We start from the raw sequence: 21,085 nt of genomic DNA, 5'->3' as shown, positions 1-21,085 counted from the left end.
ATTCCGGGGAAAGCCGAAGGAGGTACCAAATCCGACACCAAATCCCGTTCTTTACCTCAATGTACAATAGCAAGTGGCGTTATTTCAGAATAGATTTATATTGGGGTCTCTTCTCCATTGCCAACAGAGCAATTTTCAGTTCCCTATTTTTTCTTATCTCGAACGCAAACATTAAATATAAAGTACCAATATCTTTCGCATTAGATGATACCTGACAAGGATGGAACCCATTACATCCCGTTGTGCTGTCATATCTCCGGACCCCGGGAGTCCCGTTACGATTCGAAACTTCCAAATTGACTCGCCGCCTGTTGATTCCATTCACGTCAAAGTCTTGTTAGCCGGAATCTGTGGCACCGACCCTCACCTTTGGAAAGGGGATCTTCCGCTCAGCACATCCATCGTTCTGGGACACGAAGGTGTGGGGGAAGTTGTCGCATTACACTCTAGTGTAACAACAGACCATGCCAACCAACCGCTTCGCAAAGGGGATCTAGTCTACTGGACGGCCATAAGGCCCTGCGGTAGGTGTTATCGTTGCACTGTAGCTGATGATCAATGCGGCTGTTCTTCCAACGGATTCATGCATGCCTATGATGAGCTGGCAAGCTCCAAGGACGGCACTTGGGCAACATACACTGAATACGCAACCCTGGGTCCACGTAACTCCTTCTACCGGGCCTCCTCACATGTGCCTCCGGAAGCTTACATTGCGCTTGGGTGTGCACTGCCAACGGTAATTCAGGCCACGAGCCGGTTACGACACTCAAGTATCGAATCTTTCGAGAATGTTGTTGTGCAGGGTTGCGGCGCAGTAGGACTGGCGGCGATCATGATGGCCAAGATATCTGGCGCGCAGACAATCGTAGCCATCGATGGCAATCCTTTACGTCTGGCTAAAGCGAAAGAGTTCGGTGCTGATGAGTGCATCAATTTGAAGCTTGTGACGGATGCAGACGACCGCGCTCAAAGGACATTTGAAGCTGTGGGCAGCCGCGGCGTTGGGCTTGTGATTGAATGTAGTGGTCACGCGAGCGCCGTGACAGAGGGGTTCAATCTCTTGTCTCGCAATGGCACTTACCTTCTGATTGGGACTTGGGCTGGAGAGGGCACAGTACCATTCGACCCCTTTGCCGCAGTCAATAAGGCTATATCCGTTCATGGGAGCACATATTGCGCTCCTCGCGATTATTACCGTGCCATGAAAGTCGTGGAGCAGAACTGGCAAAGGTTTCCGCTGATTAGTTGTGTTACACATCGATTTAGCCTTAACGACACACAGAAAGGGCTAGAGGCGGTAGTGAGTGGAGCGGTAGTGAAAGGGGTGATTGAGCCACATCGTTAGTTCTCTTTTGTTATCATAAGTGGCATTGTCTCATTCCACTTCATACCTTACTCTTTTGTCTTATGCCTTAACAGGTTGATTAAATTAGGTAGTCTTGAGAATTCCGTTACACACTAGTACCGAACGCAGCCAGTAAGGCCGAATCGGAAGTCACGAAACGTCTAATGATGAAGCTATCAAATCTGTGGAAATGCAATATATGATGCTAGATTTTGTAGGGGCAGAAAGCGGAAAAAAAACTGCTAGAATGTGGAAATTGCGCTAGACGCCTAGATTCCCTAGAATATTAGGTGATCAGGACGCGGAAGATGAATCCTTAAAAAACTACTAGTGAGAATTCCACTCCGACAGAATACACTAATTGTCAGCAGAATAATTAACCCGGTACAAAGGATGGATGGAAAGTTTCGGAACACACACTGCACTACCAAGACACCGACGTCTGTTCTGGAGAACCATCGCTTACTCCCAGAATCGCATAACGTGTTCCCAAGGGACTCTACTGTATTCCTAGGAACCATCACCTCTCTCGGGAAACTGTTTTAGATCTCCTGAGAACTGATCTGTTTGATCTCTGTTTGATCAAGCAGAAGGGAGTGGAAGGCTTCACTCCTCGATGCACAGTTTGCAAAGATGCTCGCACTGCATGGAGCGCTGCCTGCCTGCCCAGAACGGAGGAAGGAGATGCAAAGAGCGGAACAAGCCAAGGAAGCCCGCAGAATCTACTGGCATGTCCCTCCAAAGGAGAACTCCCCGCGACCAGTACCGCATAATACACAGCCTGCCAACGCAGACTGAGAAATGACGTTCTCAACCTGCATGACGGCACACACCGAGCGATCAGCTCAGTGATCACCCAAATGCGCACAGACAAGATCAGCCTCCGGGCCTACCTCCACGCTATTAACAAGGCCGACACCCACCAATGTCAGTGCGGCCACGGACGCCAGACGGAACGCCATATCTTACTGGAATGCCGAGACTGGATCAACGAACGACACTAGATGTGGGCAGGCAAGCATCCATGCATGGACATCAAGCACATTCTCTGCAACGCGCCAATGGCAGTTCAAGCAGCCAAGATGATCCTGAAGACGGGACTCCTGAAACAGTTTCGGGCCGTCCCTTCCACCGTACTCAATCTCTGTTTGATCCCAGGAGACGTTCTGATTCCCAGGAACACATCAAAAGCGCTAATCAGGGGGCAAAAGCAGAGGGCCTAAAAGTAGAAGGGCTCAAATTTGCTGTTTAGCCACTGCCCTCTGAAACGAGAGGAAGGGATGCGACAGGAACCCTTGCAACCTGACCCTGGGCAACGCATAGCTCCTGGGAAGTGGTTGGCTCTCAGTAGCCCGTCAACTTGTTGGCGGCTGCAGCCTGCATCCGTAACAGGCAGCTGAATATCGAACTATCATTGGTCATTAAAATCTGCTATCTGCAAGTGTGGCTTCGATTGGGTAGCAATATGCGTGAATTGGGCACTAGGGAATCTCATATAGTGGGCTTCCAGAGAGGAATATGAAGGATGCACAGAACATGAGATAGATCCCATGATACCAGTCCATTCAACACTGCACTGCAACGGTCCCGTTCCTCTCATTCTCAAAGAAAGCTGTTCAGAACCCAGGAATTCTCGGCATGTCGACCAAAAACCCCGAAAAGCTATACACTATCAAAGAAATCCCTTATAAGGGTTTGGGCTTCATAGCCGCTAGAAAGATTAATAAAGGAGAACGCATCCTTTCTGAAGCTCCATTGATACGGGTACCAAGGTCCACTGTCTCCAAGACGCAGGTACAAAAATCGATATCTAGGGGCGTCGCCGCGCTCAGCGAAGACGAGCGGCAGTCGTTCTTTGCTCTACACAACGCGTTCAAGGATAAAGAAACCCGCGAGCTGGGCATTGTCCACACAAATGCCCTGCCATTTGGATCTAACGCTTCTGCAGGCGGTATCTTTGTTGAAGCGTCTCGAATCAATCATGCTTGTCTGCAGAACAGCCAGAACACATGGAATGAAGACCTTCAGCAACTGACTATCCACGCTTTTCGTGAAATTGAAGAAGGCGAAGAGATCACCATATTTTATCTCCATAATCGCACGAATTATTCCGCACGTCGTCAAGCTCTGCAGCAGCGCTTCCGATTTACCTGCTCCTGCCAGCTATGTTCCATGCCACCGCCCCAACGAGCTGTCAGCGACGCAAAACTAGATGAAATACAGCGGCTAGACGAATCGATCGGCGACGGGGCACGTATGATTTTTTCATCCCTAAATGCTCTACACGATGTACATAAGCTGCTCCAGCTATGCGAAGAGGAAGGCCTTGAGGACGCGAGCGTGCCGCGAGCATACTATGACGCCTTTCAGATCGCCATTTATAATGGAGATGAGGCGCGAGCAAGAGTATTCGCTGATAGAGCCCGTACATCTCGGGCTATACTAGAAGGTAGGGACAGTCCCACAGTGCGCAAGATGAATGACCTAGCTAGAGATCCCACTAAGCATTCATCCTATGGCTCCTCTTCGCGGTGGCGAACCTCGACCGAAGACATCCCTTCGGGTCTGCCATCGGAAGGTTTTGACACCTGGCTTTGGAAGGAAAAAAATAAAACGCCAAGTCGTAATCAGACAATAGGCGGGACGCCGTATGCCAATCTACGTAACGACGCGACGTTTCCTTCGTTTGATGCACTGCCGGAGGAGAACGGCCTCGACCTACGTTTTTTCGAGTCCGACGACGGATATTCTTATCACCCCCGCAAGCATTGGTGCTTCCTTGCAGAGATTGTCGGTATTGAAATGTTCATGCGGCTTAGGCTCGACATTGAGGACAAAACCAAACAGAAAACCTCGGTGCTTTTCTACACTGAGGACCGTGGCCGTGAACTAAGACCCTCAACCTTAAAAGAGGGATACACAGTTGCCATTATTTACCCGGAGCAGCATGGATTCCTTGATATGACAGTAGGAATCCGGCATGAAAATCGCAGCTTGCTGAAGGTAAGCTTGCATGCATTTCTACCTTGTGAACTCATTTGCCCACCTGCTAACTATATAAGGTCCTTCCTGTCACGCTTAACAATTTATTCAAACTGAGCGATAAGGTACGACAGTATGCCACAGGGGCGGATGGGGAGAGGATTTGCCAGGGTTGTGATCAAAAGGCAGCTAAGCTAAAAATGTGCGCCAGGTGCAGCTTTTTCTCGTATTGTGACAAGGCAAGTAGATCCTTTTGTGTCAACTACCAATATAGACTCTGCTGACTTCGCTTGTTGATCAGACCTGCCAGACTCTTGCCTGGAATGAGAAGGGCCACAAGGCGGATTGCAAGCTGCTCAAAGATCCGGATTTGCGAATGCTACTTCTTCTTGAAGAAGAAGGCTTTGACCAGCCTCACCACTTTTCGGCCCTGTAGTGTGCACGGATATGTTCCAATCTTGTATTTGCAGCAGAATACGGGCCGGGTCCTTTAGACGATAGCCCCGTTTGGGCAGCTGGGATCAAAAACAATGCTTCGCGAGCTAGCACGGTCGAGGCGGTGCTAGACTTCGCCGAGGCATCACAGCGATTGACGAGGCTCTAAGTTCGTTTTCAGAAAGTGGTACACTCTATTTGTACGTACAAAGATATATATAGTTGTGGTAGCTGCATATCGCGTTTTGAATTGGATCCCCAGGCCACGTGATGTATATAGACCTGTAGGAGTGTTCCAGGGGCCTGTGCTTTTTCATTAGGAAACAGGTAGGCCCCTTTTACAACTCACCGACTATAGGGTGGCACCTATATGTATAAAAGAAATGCGAAGCCTTAAGGAGGGTGTGATTGGGTCGATTCTAGGCGGTGTATGTGATCGAACGCTCTGCAATTGGCAGGTCAGATAATTACTCCTCCTCCAATCAGATCGACCTGGGACTCTGGCTGACACAGCATTTGTAATGGATTCCTCATTTCTGAGGAATCCACACCTAACCAATCAGCATCCCGATGAAACTGGGGCCTTTGTCAAGCTGACCGATTCCTCACCAAGCACCTATTAATTGACCCTTAGTCGTCTTTGACTAACGCTGAGTGAAGACTTTGATATATGTGCTGGAACATTCGGACTGATCTGCCCCCGGGTATAAAAAGCTGCCGTCTCATCCATGAGAATCCTTCTGGCTATTCTAATTTGCATCACTGCAATTGTTTTCTCTACGAAAGACAATCTACTTGCCTATCTCAAGTCGAGTTCGCTTCTAAAGACCGACAACACCGACATTTCAAAAAACCCCGACTCTTTCCCTTCTCCTCTCACGGTCGACCCCATAACCAACATGTCCGTCCCCCGTGCAATCCGGCAGGCTTTCCTTGCCATCGAACAAGCCGAAGGCTCCGGCGCCCGCGTGCGCCGCTCCATCGGCACCGCCAAGCTGCGCAACTTCAGCCCCTTCCTCATGCTCGACCACTTTACCGTCGGCAAGGGCGCCGGGTTCCCAGACCACCCGCACCGCGGCCAGGAGACCATCACGTACCTTCTCTCGGGCGGAGTCGACCATGAAGACTTCGCCGGCAACAAGGGCACCATCGGGCCCGGCGACCTCCAGTTCATGACGGCCGGCCGCGGGATCATGCACGCCGAGATGCCCCACGAGAACGAAGACGGCAGCCCGAACGTCGGCATGCAGCTGTGGGTTGATCTGCCGCAGAAGCTGAAGATGTGTGAGCCGCGGTATCGCGACCTGCGCGCGTCGGAGATCCCCGTTGCGAGCGTGGACGACGGCCGCGTTACGATCAAGGTTATCTCGGGCCAGTCGCATGGCATTGACTCGGTGCGCGACCTTGCCTACACGCCTGTCTGGCTGCTGGATGTGACCATCCGGCCTGGTGGGCGGATCTCCCAGGCCCTCCCGAAGGGCTGGAATGCTTTTGCGTACACCTTGTCCGGCGACACGGTCTTCGGGTCGAATGACTCTACGCGCGTTGTTAAGGAGTTCCACAATGTGGTCTTTGACCAGGAAGGCGATTTTGTTGATGCCTCGGTGCCCGATAACGCTGACGCCGAGGGCCGCTTCATTCTTGTCGCGGGCCAGCCGCTGGACCAGCAGGTCGTGCAGTACGGTCCGTTTGTGTTGAACACCCAGGAGGAAGTCTACCAGGCTATGATGGACTTCCAAACCGCGTCCAATGGCTTTGAGAAGTCGCGTGGGTGGCAGAGCGAGATTGGAAAGAGAATGACATGATAGATTGTTTTGGTTGAATTTTTTTCTTTGTTTTAATGATGCACTACGATGGCGTTCAGGTTGTACATAAGTTTGAATGAGATTTGCGAAGAAAGAATATTTTGATCTTGAAAGAGATGTCATAATTCGTAGAAATGCCTTAACAGTTAAGGTACAACACTGGCGGCCATGAAGGCTCGCAGGATAAAAGATATCGATCGACGTGTAAACAGTCCCCTTCTAGACGATCTAATCGACCGTGACCTTTGCAGTTACAAGGCCGATGAGTGCAACTCCCCGGTGAATATGAAGATCTCGAATGCCGAAGCACCCGAAGACAACCAACCTCGTAAGAGCCGGGCAGCATCGCACAATACATTGAGCCACGTAGTCATCCACCGCCAATTGGAACGAGATATCCAGAGATTTGAGTGCCGGGTACCGCTTCTTCTCGCTAAACACCTCTTCGAACGCGGCGTGTGTGATGTGACGACATGAGGCAATGTTCAAGGTCTCAAGCTTAGACCCCGAGTGTTCCATAAGAGCCTTGAATCCATCTGACGCGAGACCGATCGGGTCCGGAGGACCAGCGGGGTTGCCCGTATCAACGTCTCGGAGCTTTTGGAAATCCACAAACGTCAGAGGCGGGTTTTTCCAGTCTCGGAAGAGATCAGCCAGTCCCTTGTCGGTAATGGTTGCATTGCTGGTGAGTCGCAACTTGGACAAATGGTGGCAATTATCATGAATGTTTTGAAGCAGCTGGTCATCGACTTGTTGAAACTCCTCCAGAGACAAGGTCCGCAAGTTCGGGCCCAATTGAGAAATCATCTGGAGAAGAGGCTCGTTGGTGGTTTCTTGCTTGAGGTTGAGTGAGAGATGCTCAAGGGATTTCAGCGACGAGATTGATTTGAGGGCGGCATCGCCGATATTCCAGAGGTGCTTCAACTTCAGCCGCCGAAGGCCAGTGCAGTTGTTGGACATGATTTCCGCGGTTTCGTCGTCAAAGGCCCAATCGAGGTTCCAGAGCTTCAGAGTCTGTAGCTGAGGACCGAGTTTGATGAAAAGCTGGCGCCAGCAACCGTTGGAGACCAGGTTCGGCGAATCCAACTGCAGATCCTGGATTTTCAGATCGCGGTCGAGTATGTACTCAAAAACGGCGTCCTTGAACGGGGTGACGAAGCGGAGATTCAACCGAGTCAATCCGGGCATAGAGGCGAGAATTTTGTGAAACGCGTCGGTGTCAAGTTTGGCACAGTCATAGAGATCGATGGATCTGTACTGAGGCCGTAAGAAAAGTTCCAGCGTCCTCGAGTTCACCGCTCGATTACGGGACAGAATTTGGCTGAGACGATGCATCAGCTGCGGAGGCAAGTCGCCAAATTCTTCGATATTGTCAATGTTATCGCCCACTTTCTAGAACGAAGGTCAGTACTTGATCACAAACACGGTGGGCTAACGCTCGTACTTTGATGCACGTCTCCAGCAGACTCGGAGCACCATTCGAAACATCTCCATCCAGCAAAGTTTTCTGGTTTTGACGGCGTCCAATCCCTGAACTTCGCTTTTTTGCCGGTGCCTTCTTGCCCGGGGCTTTCTGCTTCTTGGAGCAGTCGGCACAGAGTAGACCTCCTCTGGGACCGGTCTTGCTGTAGGGTGTGACCGTAAAGCGCTTCTTGCAGATCTTACAATTCGCCAGCTGACCTGGATTCATCGGCCGCTGCTTCTCGTCCACCATCTCATTTGCCAGCGCGTCATCATCATCATCAGGCTCCCCAGCACGTCGGGCCTTGCGACGAGCGAACTCCTTGCTCTTCTTGGTCTTTTCGATTGCCTGTTGTCGCTTCCGCTTCTTTGTCTGCTCTTCGGGGGAATCCGGTTGGTACTCGCTGTCCTCGACTGCATCTTCGGCCTCTTCCTGCTGAGCGGCCTCTTGTTCGGCCTGTTGCTGGGCTGTCTGCAGCCGTTGCTCGTAGTCGTCACGGATTTGTGCAGCTGAAATATTATTTGACTGTCTTGTCAGCTGAAACTTCTAGACAGAATAAAGACACCTCTAAACTCACAGCCAGGAAATCCGTCAGAGCCGAGTGCCTGTTATTGGATTGTCAGTGTACGAACGGCTAACCGGTCGCTGAAGGTGGATACGTACGGGCCCCTGATGGGGTTTCTGGCTGTTCGCCTGCCAGACCTTTTTCTCATAATCAGCATCAATATGTATTCCGCAGGCACGGATTACTTACATGGTGAGACAGGAGGGCAGGTGTAGGTGATGGCAGTGTCAAGGACGGACTGTGATGGCAAGTCACTGGACCGTGGCGATTTCGCGTTGCACTTAACGCGCCTGCTTATCAGGGGCGATAAGTTGGGACGGATGGATAGGAAGGGGGAACAGCAGAACAAGGGCAGAGGGAGAATGAGTAGACGGAGGAATAATGACGAAGGGGACAAACAAGAAGAGAGTGTAGGTAAATGGAGCAAGATTTCCGTGGAAAGAGCGCGTGAAGAGTTTTCTGGCTCAGGCACTGACTGATCCATCACTTGTTATCATTTGCCTCCTGACAATTCCCTTCCTTCCTCACCTCTTTCTTTTCCTCGGCTTCCCTTATCTCTTTCGTCGCATTTTCTTTCCTGTTTTCTTTCGTCGCGGCCCTGCTCGTCAGATCTCTCTTTCTCATCCACCCGGTTTTCGTCGCAACTACTCTCTCCGCTGGGGAATCACCTAGTGTTCTCGACTGACCAGGGTATTTTTCTCGCTGCCATCAAGACTTGCTCCATCAACTAACACATCCATCCTGCTTCTATCCATAGTACAATCGAGCCTCATCGCTGTGCCCCTGTCTATTTCCCTACCTATCTGCAGCCCTCCTAGTGGGAGCTAACAGGTTCCCACCATGAAACTCTCAACCACTATTCCTGATTCTGAGGATGACGGATCTATTGGAACGTCATTGCAGAATTCCTCGCCCCTTCCTCTGCGCAGATCTCGCCGATTGCCCCAATCCGTCCCTTCCAAATCACAAAACACACGCGTCGTCCAGGATTCTGAGGATGATGATCCCGGCCTGTCTAGTCCCGCGCCAGTCAAGACCCAGGGCCCCGACAATTTCAAGGTGGTGATCCCGCTGAAGAGCGAGTCACCCTTCGATTCGGGGTCCCGAAGCTCGACTGGGGATCCTTCTCTCTATGGCGCGACCGGGGTCAGCACGCCGGCCACGAGCGTTAGCGCTGCACCGGGCGAATCCGACACCAAGAAACCCCGGGCCCGTGTCAATGCTTCTGAACGTGCCCAGCAGCTTCGCTCAAGTGCACTGTCCATGGGTAGCTCTAGCCGAGGAACCAAGAGATCTGCGGCTGCGATGACGGCAGACGAACCCGAGACGAACCTTGTCACGGATGAGGAGTTTGCCCGTGCAGTCCAGCTGAGAGAATATGACAGGATCTTGCCCAAGAAACAGAAGCGTTTGTCTCAGGCCGAGAGACATCAGATTGTGAATGATCGACTCGACAACTCAGACCTGTCTGGAGACGAGTTGCTGGATGTAATCGATATGATCTCCATGGCGACATCCGAGTCTGATGCAGAAATCTTTGACGACGAAATCTCTGACCTGACTGAAGATGAAGATATGGACAACGATGGAGGACGGAGGGCTGTTGATTCGCGTACTCCCAGCGAAGAGCCACCAACTTGGTGGGAGCAGCGGAAAGCTCGTCGTGTAAGTTTGTTGCATAGACTCTGTCATCTTGCAGTATTAACCATTTTCTAGGCGCAACTCAACCAAGATAAGCTGGAAAGCAAGCATCCCGGCCTCAGGACAATGTGGGATGATCTGAAAAACACGCCTGTTATCACCACCAAAGAGGCCGAGCAGCCCGCCTCCATCACTCGCCGATTGAAGGCGTTCCAGCTGGAGGGCTTGAACTGGTTGATGGAACAGGAAAAAACAGAATACAGAGGTGGCCTGCTGGGTGACGAGATGGGCATGGGGAAGACCATTCAAGCTGTGTCTTTGATCATGTCCGACTTCCCTCAGAAGATTCCAACCCTGGTGGTTGTCCCTCCCGTTGCTCTGATGCAGTGGGTGTCTGAGATCAAGGTTAGCCACATCCTCACATATACCTCTTCATCGATTAATAAGGTCCACAGGAATACACCGACGGCAAATTGAATGTGCTCGTCTATCACAACTCGGACTCCAAGGTCAAAAAGCTAACCGAGGCGGACCTGCGAAAGTACCATGTAATCATGATATCCTGTACGTGAAACTCTCGCATTGCTTCTATAGGGGCAGGATTGACTCTTCATTTAGACTCGAGCCTGGAGTCTATGTATCGCAAGCAGGTGAAAGGGTGGACTCGAGCTGGAGGAACTGTCAAGGAAGACAGTAAGTCCTGAGATCCAGTCTGCCAAGTCAATACTAACATAACTCAAGGCGTCATTCATGCCATCGATTATCATCGACTCATCCTAGACGAAGCACACAGCATCAAGGTAAGTGTGTTCGCGTATGCTACTCCGAGTCCCACTGATCTCTGTAGCAACGTACCACGGGCGTCGCCAAGGCTTGCTTCGCTTTAAACGCCAACTACAAGTGGTGTCTATCGGGAACCCCTGTGCAAAATCGGATCGGGGAGTTCTTTTCACTTCTGCGCTTCCTTCAAGTCCGGCCCTTTGCCTGCTATTTCTGCAAGGAATGCGACTGTGAGAAACTGCAGTGGGATTCAAACAAAGAGGGTCGCTGCACACACTGCAAGCACACGGGTTTCAACCACGTGTCGATCTTCAACAAGGAGATTTTGAAACCTATCACCGAGGGAAGAACCCAAAAGGAACGGAAAGAAGGATTGCAGAAGCTCCGTCTCATTACCGACCATATCATGCTTCGTCGATTGAAGCAAGAGCATACCTCATCGATGGAGCTGCCCCCCAAACGGGTCATTTTGCACAATGAGTTCTTTGGCGAGATGGAACATGACTTCTCGCGAAGTATCATGACAAACTCCAACCGACAGTTCGATACCTACGTTAGCCGCGGCGTGATGCTGAACAATTACGCCAACATCTTCGGCCTGATCATGCAGATGCGACAAGTGGCCAATCATCCAGATCTGATTCTCAAGAAGCACGTGCAGCCCGGGTTCAATATTCTGGTGTGTCGCGTGTGTGATGAGCCCGCCGAGGATGCCATTCGGTCTCGCTGCCGTCACGAGTTCTGCCGCCAGTGCGCTAAAGACTACATTCGGTCGTTTGACGATGAATCGATGGTGGACTGCCCGCAGTGCCACATTCCTCTGTCCATTGATCTCGAGCAGCCCACTATCGAACAGGCCCAGGAGTCCGTTAAGAAGAACTCGATCATCAATCGGATCCTCATGGAGGACTGGACCTCTTCCACCAAGATCGAGATGCTGGTCTACGATCTTTACCAGCAACGAAGCAAGAAGCACAACCCGAAGTCGATTATCTTCTCTCAGTTCACGTCGATGCTGCAGCTGGTCGAGTGGCGACTGCGCCATGCAGGACTCACCACCGTCATGCTGGATGGCACCATGACGCCGGCGCAGCGACAGAGGTCTATCGAGCACTTCATGACCAATCCCGATGTCGAGGTGTTCCTCGTCTCGCTCAAAGCCGGTGGTGTGGCGCTCAATCTGACCGAGGCATCGCGAGTTTTCATCGTTGACCCGTAAGTTCTTTTCCTTCTGTCCCAGACCCGTGGCTGACGCAGCAACCTCTAGGTGGTGGAATCCCGCGGCAGAATGGCAAAGCGCCGATCGAAGCCATCGCATTGGTCAGCAGCGGCCGTGTGTGATTACGCGTCTCAGCATCGAAGATTCGGTGGAGTCGCGCATCGTGCAGCTCCAGGAGAAGAAGGCGAATCTGATCCAGGGAACGATCAACAAGGACCAGGACCAGGCGTTGGAGAAGTTAACCCCCGAGGACATGCAGTTCCTCTTCCGGGGTAACTAGATCATCACGATCACCATCACATCGACGGATTACAGCGAGCACCTTTTTGTCAATTTTTATGCTGTCACGAGCTCACGATATTTGCTGTTTTGTCCCCTTCCCGGGGTTTCTGTATGATTATGCCGTCCATAGTTGATATTCTAGGCAGCCATGGAAAAATTTCCCAATGAGGTCATCGGGCCTGATCTTGGCATCGCATTTCCCCAAAGTGGGTAATCTCGGCTTTGCCAGCGCTGATCGTTTCCCTTCTTCGCAAGGCTGAGAACCAAGCAACCACCCACTTGGGTTATCGTTTTTGCCAAGCACGTATCTCGCTTCTCTTTCTCTCTCTCTCTCTTTTTCTCCGTCTGTTTGTCATTTCGCTGTCTCGCTCTCTCTCCCCTCTCTCTCGCTCTGTCAGTGTATACGCCGGTTGAACCTACTCAGCGAACCGGTCTGACAGCACTTGGCGCATGCGCCTTTCACTCTACAAAAATCCATCCCCACATCATGGACGACAAAGAGCCGCGATCGCTGCCTGTTCGCCCGATCGACAAGTATGGCCCAAAATTTGTCGAACGGGCCGACAAGCTGCACGAACGAGTCAGCACCCTGAAAGAAAACGACGACGGACCAGCGGGGGGGTTCGATGCGACACCCCTCCCATCCGCTCCACCGGGTTACACCGTCAAGTTCACCTTTCACCGCGCTGAACAACTGCCTTTCGCCGACTTTGCCTCCTTCTCCTCCGACCCCTACGTTTACGCACAGTTGCACGTTGACCTGCCCCGCCGCCATAAGCAAGATCCCATCATCAGCTTCCGCTCTCATACTGTACACAAGAATACAAACCCCACGTGGGACAGCGAATGGATCGTCGCCAATGTCCCCGCGTCCGGCTTTCAGTTGAACGCGTCTGTTTACGACGAAGACCCGGCGGACCACGATGACAAGCTGGGGATTGCGTTCATCGAGGTGCCGTCCCTGCAGGAGGATTGGAAGGGAATCAGCGAGCAGTCGTTCAAGGTCAAGAAACGTTACGGCAGCAAGCGCGTCTATGTTTTCACCAATGTTTCCGCTTTCGCGACGGGCCATCACCCGGAATCATCCTTGGTGGTCAGTATTCAGTGCTTGGGACCGACCCCCGGCAACGAAGGCGCCCAGATGTACACTGTTGGGCCGAATCGCTGGTTCAAACATTTCTCGCCTTTGATGGGGCGACTGGCTGGAACCAAGGTCAATAGCGAGAATAAGGATGGCAGTGGAAAGTCGAATACTCGCTACAAGTATGTTGTATCTGTCTCGTCCATTGTGACCAGTGATCTAACCATCCCCCCAAAGCTTTCAAGCGATTCAGATGCAGCTCACGGGCCCCGTACCCTCCGAGCTCTACCACCGATATGTTGAATTCAGGCCATTTGTGGCCGGCATGTTCCAGGCGCAGAGCCTCCGAGGGCGAATCCTTCATAAAGCCCTCCATCATCAACATCAACGAATCTACAACTTTGATCGCAGTACAGAGCACGGAGAGTTCGCCACCCCCTGCCACGAATTTGCACAGAAGTTCCTGGAATTTGTACTTTACGGCAAGGGCGGACGCATTTTCACCTACGTGTTGACGCTCGACGGACAGTTGCGCTTCACCGAGACCGGTAAAGAGTTTGGTATCGACTTGTTGAGCAAGCATACCATGCACAGCGATGTGTCTATCTATATTGCCTATTCGGGGGAGTTCTTCGTCCGACGGCGCAAGCACCAGCACCGACGCCATTCTTCCTCGCGCCCCAACGAGTTCCTTGTGGAAGAAGACGAGTCCACCCAGGAAGTGCACGAAATTTCGACCAACCCCGCGGACTACGAGCTATTCATCGACAACGATAGCGGTACCTATCGTCCCAACCCGGAGATGCTGCCCCTGCTCAAAGAGTTCATGTCGTCCAACTTGCCAGGCATCCACGTCACGACGCTGGACTGCCAGAAGGATGCCGAGCGGCAGCAGCAGCTGAAGAACGAGCAGCGCGAGTGCAAGGAGACGCAGGGCAACCAGGTCATGTACCAGCAGCAGAGCAGCGCCTCGTCGCTGTCCCTCTCGAGCTCGGACGAAGAGCAGCTCCAGGAACGGAGTGGCGAGTCGACCAAGCACCGCAGCGATTTGGCGCAACGGGTCCACGAGATGCGGGATGTGAAGGGCCAGATGATGCGATGGGTCGAGGCCGACGGGCATGCGGATCGCCCCAAGCACAAGTATCACTCCGGGCGCGAGCGGGCCTCGTCGGCTGGTGAGGTTAAGAATCGCACGAGCAGCACGGCGGGGACCCCTCGAGCGGCCGCCTGAGAGAGCATCCTGGGAATTGTGCACCCTTTGTTGGGTTGGATATTTGAGGCTTTGTTGAGCTTTTTCACGATGTATGCGATATCACAGTATTCTATTTCTGTCTAATGTTTAGTACGTACTAGGAGCAGTAGTAATTGAGACATGAATAAATCGACCCCAACCCATCCCGCATCCTTGCCGTCATAATCGATCGATCACCCCGGGCCTTTGCCAGCACCGCCCCATCATCCATCCATCCTTTCATTTGTTCATTCCTCCCCCACCCCACTCACCACTGTTCCTCTTTCTTTCCCCCAGACAATCATCATCACCACCACCACTCTCACATGTTCTAAGCCTTCCCTAATGCTTGCCAACGCCTGCTTCGGTGCCCGGACTCCTGCTCGTGCCGTCACTTAATTCTCCCCTTCCTACCGCCTCCCACCATGGGCACTGTCGCCAGCCGTCTGGACGACGCGGGAAATCTGTTCTTTAAGGACCAGAATAGGTGTACGTTTGATCCGGTCCTCCCATCCCAAGTGACCCATGCTGATGCACTCCCCGATACCTAGTCTCGGTCGCGTCGATTACGATAAGCAACTCAAGACGCCGACTGCTGACCCTCGCTCCCAACGCGTTCCCGGCGGCGAGATTCACGGCAAAGCGAGATGCTGGCGACGACACCCCGATCGAGTATATCCAGGTGCGATCCATCCGTAACCCAAAGCCTCCTGGAGACTGACCCTCACCATCGCAGGATCCTGACATCCCTCCCTCCGCCGCGGTCCCGACGTTCCTGCTCCGCCTGTCGAACGATGACGAGCTGATCTTCAACTTCACTTTCATCCTCCGGCAGACACAAACCGGGAATACCGCCGGCTCTACGGTAAATGGCGTTGCGACATCCCTCCCCGAGGTGGCCGACACATCCCTCACAGGCCTCACCTTCGCCCACGCGTCGAACTCGAGGGAGCTGGACAACCTGATCACGCGAGAGTTCCACGCGAACCCGAACCTACAAAACAACTCGAATGTGCAGCTGATCGGGGACTTCTCGACCGAGGGCACGCCGTCGGTGGCGTTAGACTGGACCTGGACATGGAAGCCTCCCAAGGTAACCGAGGACAAAGGCGGCGGATGGCGGAACAGCTGCAGCTTCCTGGACTACGATCAACGGACGAACCGTCTCAATACCCTCGCGCATTTTTCCTTCTGGGTGCACAACGCTGGTCGCTTTGCCCCAAGCCCCCAGACCTTGTCGCCGAATCTGGAACTGTCGGTCCCCCACCGCAGTCGCGTCCCTTCCACCCAATCCGTTCTCTCTCAGATCAGCGACGCCGAACCTATCTCCAATCCGCATCTCCCTTCTACCACTCCCCCCGACACAGCCGAGACCCTAGTACCTCCCCCGCCGACGGCCGTCGGGCCACCACCGCCTTTCAAGGTGGACCTGCCGCATTCTCGGCCGGGAGACAATATAAGTGCTGTGGAGGATGGGCCTCTATTCCGCGCGACGATGAAAGCCCTGGAGCAAAAGACCGGCAATATGCGGACCAAGATCAAGAAGGTCCTTAAAAAGGCGGAGGCAGCTCAACAAGCTCAGGCGAACTGCAATGATGCCATGGAAGCCTTCCTGGGATCCTTGAACGATGCATCCACATCCAATGCAAACGCTATCCAGCCGGCATTGGACCACTACTTTGAGAGGATTGCCCGCCAGATCCTCAATTACGAGCAGCTCAACACGCTCCAGCTTCAGAAACTCGTTATCGAGCCTCTGATCAAGCTTTACAATAACGATATTAAACAAGCAGAGTCGAAAAAGAAAGATTTCGACGAGGAGAGTCGCGACTACTACGCCTACGTTAGTCGCTATCTAGGCCAGCGCCAGGACTCTCTGAAAGAGAAGAAGCGTGTCGAGAGTGACTCGAAGTATCAAGCTAAACGACGGAATTTCGAGCTCAGGCGCTTCGACTACTCGTCCTTCATGCAGGACCTGCACGGTGGCCGCAAGGAGCAAGAGGTCCTCTCTCATCTCACCAAGTACGCCGACTTCCAAGCGAAGAACTTTTTAGCGGCCGCAAAGAAGGTCGAGGATATGGTCCCTCAACTGGACGCCCTCATCCACGAAGTCAACCAGGCAGATAAAGAGTTCCAGTTTCAACGGACCGAACGTGAAGAGAAACGCCGGACCCTGGAGAAAAACAGCAACACGTACCTCGAACCCGAGGTTGTGACCGGCCCCACGGGGGTCCCATCTTCCTCTTCCGGATCTGCGAATGGAGGCTTCCCTCCTACCGAAACTGAATTGGGCCGTGCCGACAGCACCTCATCTCAGCTCCGTGGGGTGGCTAGCAACACCTCATCGGTTTCATCCCAAGTAAATACAGGCTCGGTCAGCTCTGCTACCGGAACATCTGCACCTACAGCGAGCACTCCTAGCGGCGCCTCGGGCCAAAATCGATTCAAGGGCATCCGAGACCTCGAGGAGGGGAGTTCCACCGGATCTGACCGAGCTGCGGGTCAACAACGAAAAGAAGGTCTGCTGTGGGCACTCTCGCGTCCGGGTTCGCATATCGATCCAAAGGGCATCAACAAGCAAGCATGGCACAAGTAAGTTTTCTTTTTGTGTCAATTCGTCGCATATGCCGTGCTAACTACAGCTACAGGTTTTGGATTGTGCTGGACCAAGGAAAGCTGTCTGAGTATAGCAACTGGAAACAGAAATTGGATCTGCACATGGAACCTATCGATCTTCGGATGGCTTCGGTCCGGGAAGCTCGAAATGCAGAGCGACGATTCTGTTTCGAAGTGATTACCCCACAGTTCAAGCGCATCTACCAGGCGACTTCAGAGGAAGATATGGCGACCTGGATCAGATCCATCAACAATGCGCTCCAGAGTGCGGTCGAAGGGCGAAGCGTGACGCCTGTGCCCCCCGTGTCATCCAAGAGCGATCCCGTCCGGGATATCGGCTCCATTCTGACTGGCAAAAGCTCGTCGATGTCCGGCCAGCATTCCTATTCGAACAGTTCGAGCAACAACAGCGTGAACCGCCGGACAACTGTTGGAGCGCGGCCCAGCTACGTCCGCAATGATAGCAATAGCTTTGAGGAGAATCCATCACGACTGCTACAAGTTGTCCGGGATGCTGACCAAGGCAACACTTGGTGCGCTGACTGCGAGTCCTCGTCCAAGGTTGAATGGGTGTCCATTAATTTGGGAATCATCTTGTGCATCGAGTGCAGTGGAATCCACCGGTCGCTGGGGACGCACATCTCCAAAATCCGGTCGCTCACGCTGGACGTGCACTCCTTCTCGAACGACATTGTCGAGATCCTCTTGCAGATTGGCAACCGCGTCAGCAACATGGTCTGGGAGGCGACTCTTGATCAGACCCTCAAGCCAAACGCGGGATCAACGCGCGAGCAGCGCCTGCGCTTCATCACCGCCAAATATGTCGATCGAGCCTACGTCGAACACCTCCCATCCCCACGGTCCCGCTTCGCGACTCCCGGCGAGACCCTCCTCGCTTCGATCAAGCGAAATGACATCCAAGGCACTTTGTACGGCATTGCCCTGCGCGCCAATGTGAACATCGCCGACCGCTCCCGCAACACCCACGCCGTGTTCTTGGCCCTTGCCGCCGCCGACCCTGCCTCCCCCGGCTCCACGCCGTCAAGCTTAACCGCCCGGTCCACTACCAAAGCGATCCCATTCCCCATTGCCGAACTGCTGGTCCAGAACGGCGCCGACATCCCCCCGCAACCCCCTTCCATCCCGCTCTCCCCCGCCGCGCAACTCTACCTCAGCCAACGGACCACCCGGAACTCGGGCTTCAGTTCCCCGGCTGCGGCACCAATACCGGGCAAGTCCGCCGCCAGCGATACCCTCGGCTCTCTGCCTACTATCCGTTCATCGAGCAAGGATTCCAATCCCAGCAGTTCGGGGTCCACGACCCAGACTCCTAGCTCCCTGGATAGCAAGGAGAGGGAGAAGTTGTCCAAGAGAGGTAGTGCCGGCGCCCGTTTTGCTGGGAAGGTGGCTTCCCTTGGCATCGACCGATAACTCCTTTTTTGGAATGCAGCGTGTGCACTGCAATTCCCTAATCATAATTATATTCACTCTAATGAGGTTTTGCATGAATGTCGCTTTTTGTCTCATCCTGTTCCTTCTCACCCAACTGGGTCTTTTGTGTGAGTGTGTGGTTGGACCAGCAGTTGCTTTCTGCGTTCTTCTCTTGTCTATTTCCACCTCTCCATTCCCACCCCTTACCCCCCTATATTGCATCCACTGCTCTTTTTGCTTTGCGAGGCTGTGTGTGGTGCTTGCTTTTTTCTTCTTACTTCTCTCTTTCCTATTCTTTCTGTCCTGTTCTGGCTACCATCTGAGTGAACCCTGGGGCGGGACCAAGTCGTGTATGGATACCCAGTATACCAGCTTTTTTGTTTTCAGTTGTCTCACGACACAATCGCAATGATAGGATCAGTTGCAATGCATGATGCTCTCTTCTACGTGAAATACTATGTTTACATCGCTGCTTACCTAACGTCTTTGCCCTCCAGTAGTTACTTCCCTGGAGCTATAGCTGTCTATACACACACAATCGCAATTATAAAAGTGTTGATAAGAGATGATGCTCTCTTTTCCAGATGAAATGTGTCTGCGCTTCCCATACTATAGCTCTCTGTAGCTGTTTGGCTAGCCCGTCTCTCCCCGCGAGTACCCCCCCGCCCCCACCCAAATAGATGTCTATAGCTCCCCCCCCCCCAAGGGCCTGCCTCACCTACCCTCGAGTACTCTCGACATTACTTAGTTGCCTAATTGTGGCAATATGACCTCTATCAGCTGCTCAGCCGACACTACTAAAGAGCGCAGACAGAGCACATTTACTTGCACATGTGGGACCTGTGGCGTTCCGCCGGTGAGAAAGACTGTCGATGAAGGGCCCAATTGGGCATCTCCGGCAATTCCAAATCCCAACTTGGGTTTTAGTGGCTTCCAAACTGGGCGATGATATCCACTGCTCAGCCACTGCACAGTAGATGAATGTGAAACATGGCGAGAGGAGAGAAGGGTAGAGAAGCTCCGCCGGTCCCATTGATCCCTGCGGAATTGCTTGGCAGCTTTTATTTCGCACCGATCAGAGCACCAGCCACCACGGACGGGGTGGTGGATCGTCAAGCTTTTTCCTCGGCACATGCTTCCGGAGCATTCGTTCTCAGTCGTTCTCGTTCTCGCGCGTTAGTCTCTGCCAGAGGCTGTGTCTGTAGTGTGGGCTGTACCGTGACAACATGGTCCGGCCCATCTTACAGGCTAAGCTCCCAATGGAGGTCGACGTCAATGGCTGTGGGTGGAGAATCCACGCTGGAGAAGATATGCGCGGGTCCTGGAGAGAAAGCATGAAGCCAACTGGGGTGTGATTGCGTAGGAGTTACGCCTTGCAGTCCCGTCCACAATGCGACGGTAGTTTGGGCAGTGATGGGCAGTGATGTCAGGAACGTGGAGAAGTCGAGCGCGCCATGACGTCACATGACCCATGAGTTTCCAGCGGCCGTTGGTCTTCGTTAGAGGCCCAATCCATCGGACGCTTCGAGAAATTGTCCGTGGCCAGTCATCGTGCGTGGATCCGTTCTTCTCCATCGGGTGATCGCCCTGCAGGGCCGCTCGCCATCTTATGATTGCCGGCGCTGCTGCAGGGCTATTCAGGGCGCCTTGATGGTGCCATCCGATCCAGGAGGGGCGACACGGGAGAATGCGCTACTGCAGGATGTTTCACGAGAGAGTTTGGAATGCTGCGAGGAGGGAAGGTAAAGGCACGGAAAAAAAGGGCGACAACTGGGTTGGCCTCGGTCACATGATCATATACTCGGATCAAAGCCTTGGGAATTATAGGGAGTTGATTCGTAGCTAAAAATAATAGACTCAACGTGACTCAACTAAACTCCCCCTGCACAGTACGTGAGTCTCCATTGGTGATACCTGAGGTGTATACCAATTACTGCCTGAGGTGTATACTAATGACCTCAGGAGTATACACTTCCGTCCCGGTCTCGGGCATTGATTGGTGTATCCTCTGAGCCCAATCAATCATGCTTCATGTGATTGCCACATTGTCCCTTGGATTGTGGCTGTGACTGCTGGAACAGGAAGGAGAGTAATCGATCGCGAAAGGAACCAGAATAAATAGATTGCTGACATAAGACATGTCGTTGACCAAGGCACGCTGTGAGTGGCTGGCATCTCATCCCGTCCAACAACGGCCCCTTCTGCAAAAG

At 52.9% G+C, this 21,085-nt stretch overlaps 7 protein-coding genes across 7 annotated transcripts; 6 read left to right on the top strand and 1 right to left on the bottom strand.

Annotated features, from left to right (window-relative positions):
- Positions 1–583: 583 nt before the first annotated feature.
- On the top strand, positions 584–1,345 carry PFLUO_LOCUS1992 (uncharacterized protein; the record flags this gene model as incomplete). The annotated part of the gene is made up of 1 exon (XM_073779086.1): positions 584–1,345. The coding sequence occupies one exon, from the start codon at positions 584–586 to the stop codon at positions 1,343–1,345; it is 762 nt and encodes a 253-aa protein (XP_073636077.1).
- A 1,638-nt stretch (positions 1,346–2,983) lies between these two features.
- On the top strand, positions 2,984–4,763 carry PFLUO_LOCUS1991 (uncharacterized protein; the record flags this gene model as incomplete). The annotated part of the gene is made up of 3 exons (XM_073779085.1): positions 2,984–4,348; positions 4,408–4,452; positions 4,629–4,763. 3 exons carry the CDS (start codon positions 2,984–2,986, stop codon positions 4,761–4,763), a joined length of 1,545 nt encoding a protein of 514 aa, XP_073636076.1.
- Positions 4,764–5,661: 898 nt separating this feature from the next.
- Positions 5,662–6,567, top strand: PFLUO_LOCUS1990 (RNA pol II transcription cofactor; the record flags this gene model as incomplete). The annotated part of the gene is made up of 1 exon (XM_073779084.1): positions 5,662–6,567. The coding sequence occupies one exon, from the start codon at positions 5,662–5,664 to the stop codon at positions 6,565–6,567; it is 906 nt and encodes a 301-aa protein (XP_073636075.1).
- Positions 6,568–6,795: 228 nt separating this feature from the next.
- Positions 6,796–8,742, bottom strand: PFLUO_LOCUS1989 (UV-damaged DNA-binding protein rad7; the record flags this gene model as incomplete). The annotated part of the gene is made up of 4 exons (XM_073779083.1): positions 6,796–7,959; positions 8,012–8,554; positions 8,607–8,634; positions 8,693–8,742. 4 exons carry the CDS (start codon positions 8,740–8,742, stop codon positions 6,796–6,798), a joined length of 1,785 nt encoding a protein of 594 aa, XP_073636074.1.
- A 692-nt stretch (positions 8,743–9,434) lies between these two features.
- Positions 9,435–12,514, top strand: PFLUO_LOCUS1988 (DNA repair protein rad16; the record flags this gene model as incomplete). Its single annotated transcript, XM_073779082.1, has 7 exons — positions 9,435–10,259; positions 10,311–10,640; positions 10,691–10,799; positions 10,854–10,928; positions 10,977–11,035; positions 11,083–12,230; positions 12,283–12,514. 7 exons carry the CDS (start codon positions 9,435–9,437, stop codon positions 12,512–12,514), a joined length of 2,778 nt encoding a protein of 925 aa, XP_073636073.1.
- A 489-nt stretch (positions 12,515–13,003) lies between these two features.
- Positions 13,004–14,828, top strand: PFLUO_LOCUS1987 (uncharacterized protein; the record flags this gene model as incomplete). The annotated part of the gene is made up of 2 exons (XM_073779081.1): positions 13,004–13,779; positions 13,835–14,828. 2 exons carry the CDS (start codon positions 13,004–13,006, stop codon positions 14,826–14,828), a joined length of 1,770 nt encoding a protein of 589 aa, XP_073636072.1.
- Positions 14,829–15,253: 425 nt separating this feature from the next.
- Positions 15,254–18,875, top strand: PFLUO_LOCUS1986 (uncharacterized protein; the record flags this gene model as incomplete). Its single annotated transcript, XM_073779080.1, has 4 exons — positions 15,254–15,317; positions 15,380–15,510; positions 15,565–17,420; positions 17,477–18,875. The coding sequence occupies 4 exons, from the start codon at positions 15,254–15,256 to the stop codon at positions 18,873–18,875; spliced, it is 3,450 nt and encodes a 1,149-aa protein (XP_073636071.1).
- Between the last annotated feature and the right edge of the window lie 2,210 nt (positions 18,876–21,085).

The sequence above is a fragment of the Penicillium psychrofluorescens genome, assembly GCF_964197705.1.
Source record: "Penicillium psychrofluorescens genome assembly, chromosome: 1".
NCBI lineage: Eukaryota > Fungi > Ascomycota > Eurotiomycetes > Eurotiales > Aspergillaceae > Penicillium > Penicillium psychrofluorescens.
The sequence above is the reverse complement of the archived record's forward strand: the minus strand, read 5'-3'. Positions and strand labels throughout refer to the sequence as shown.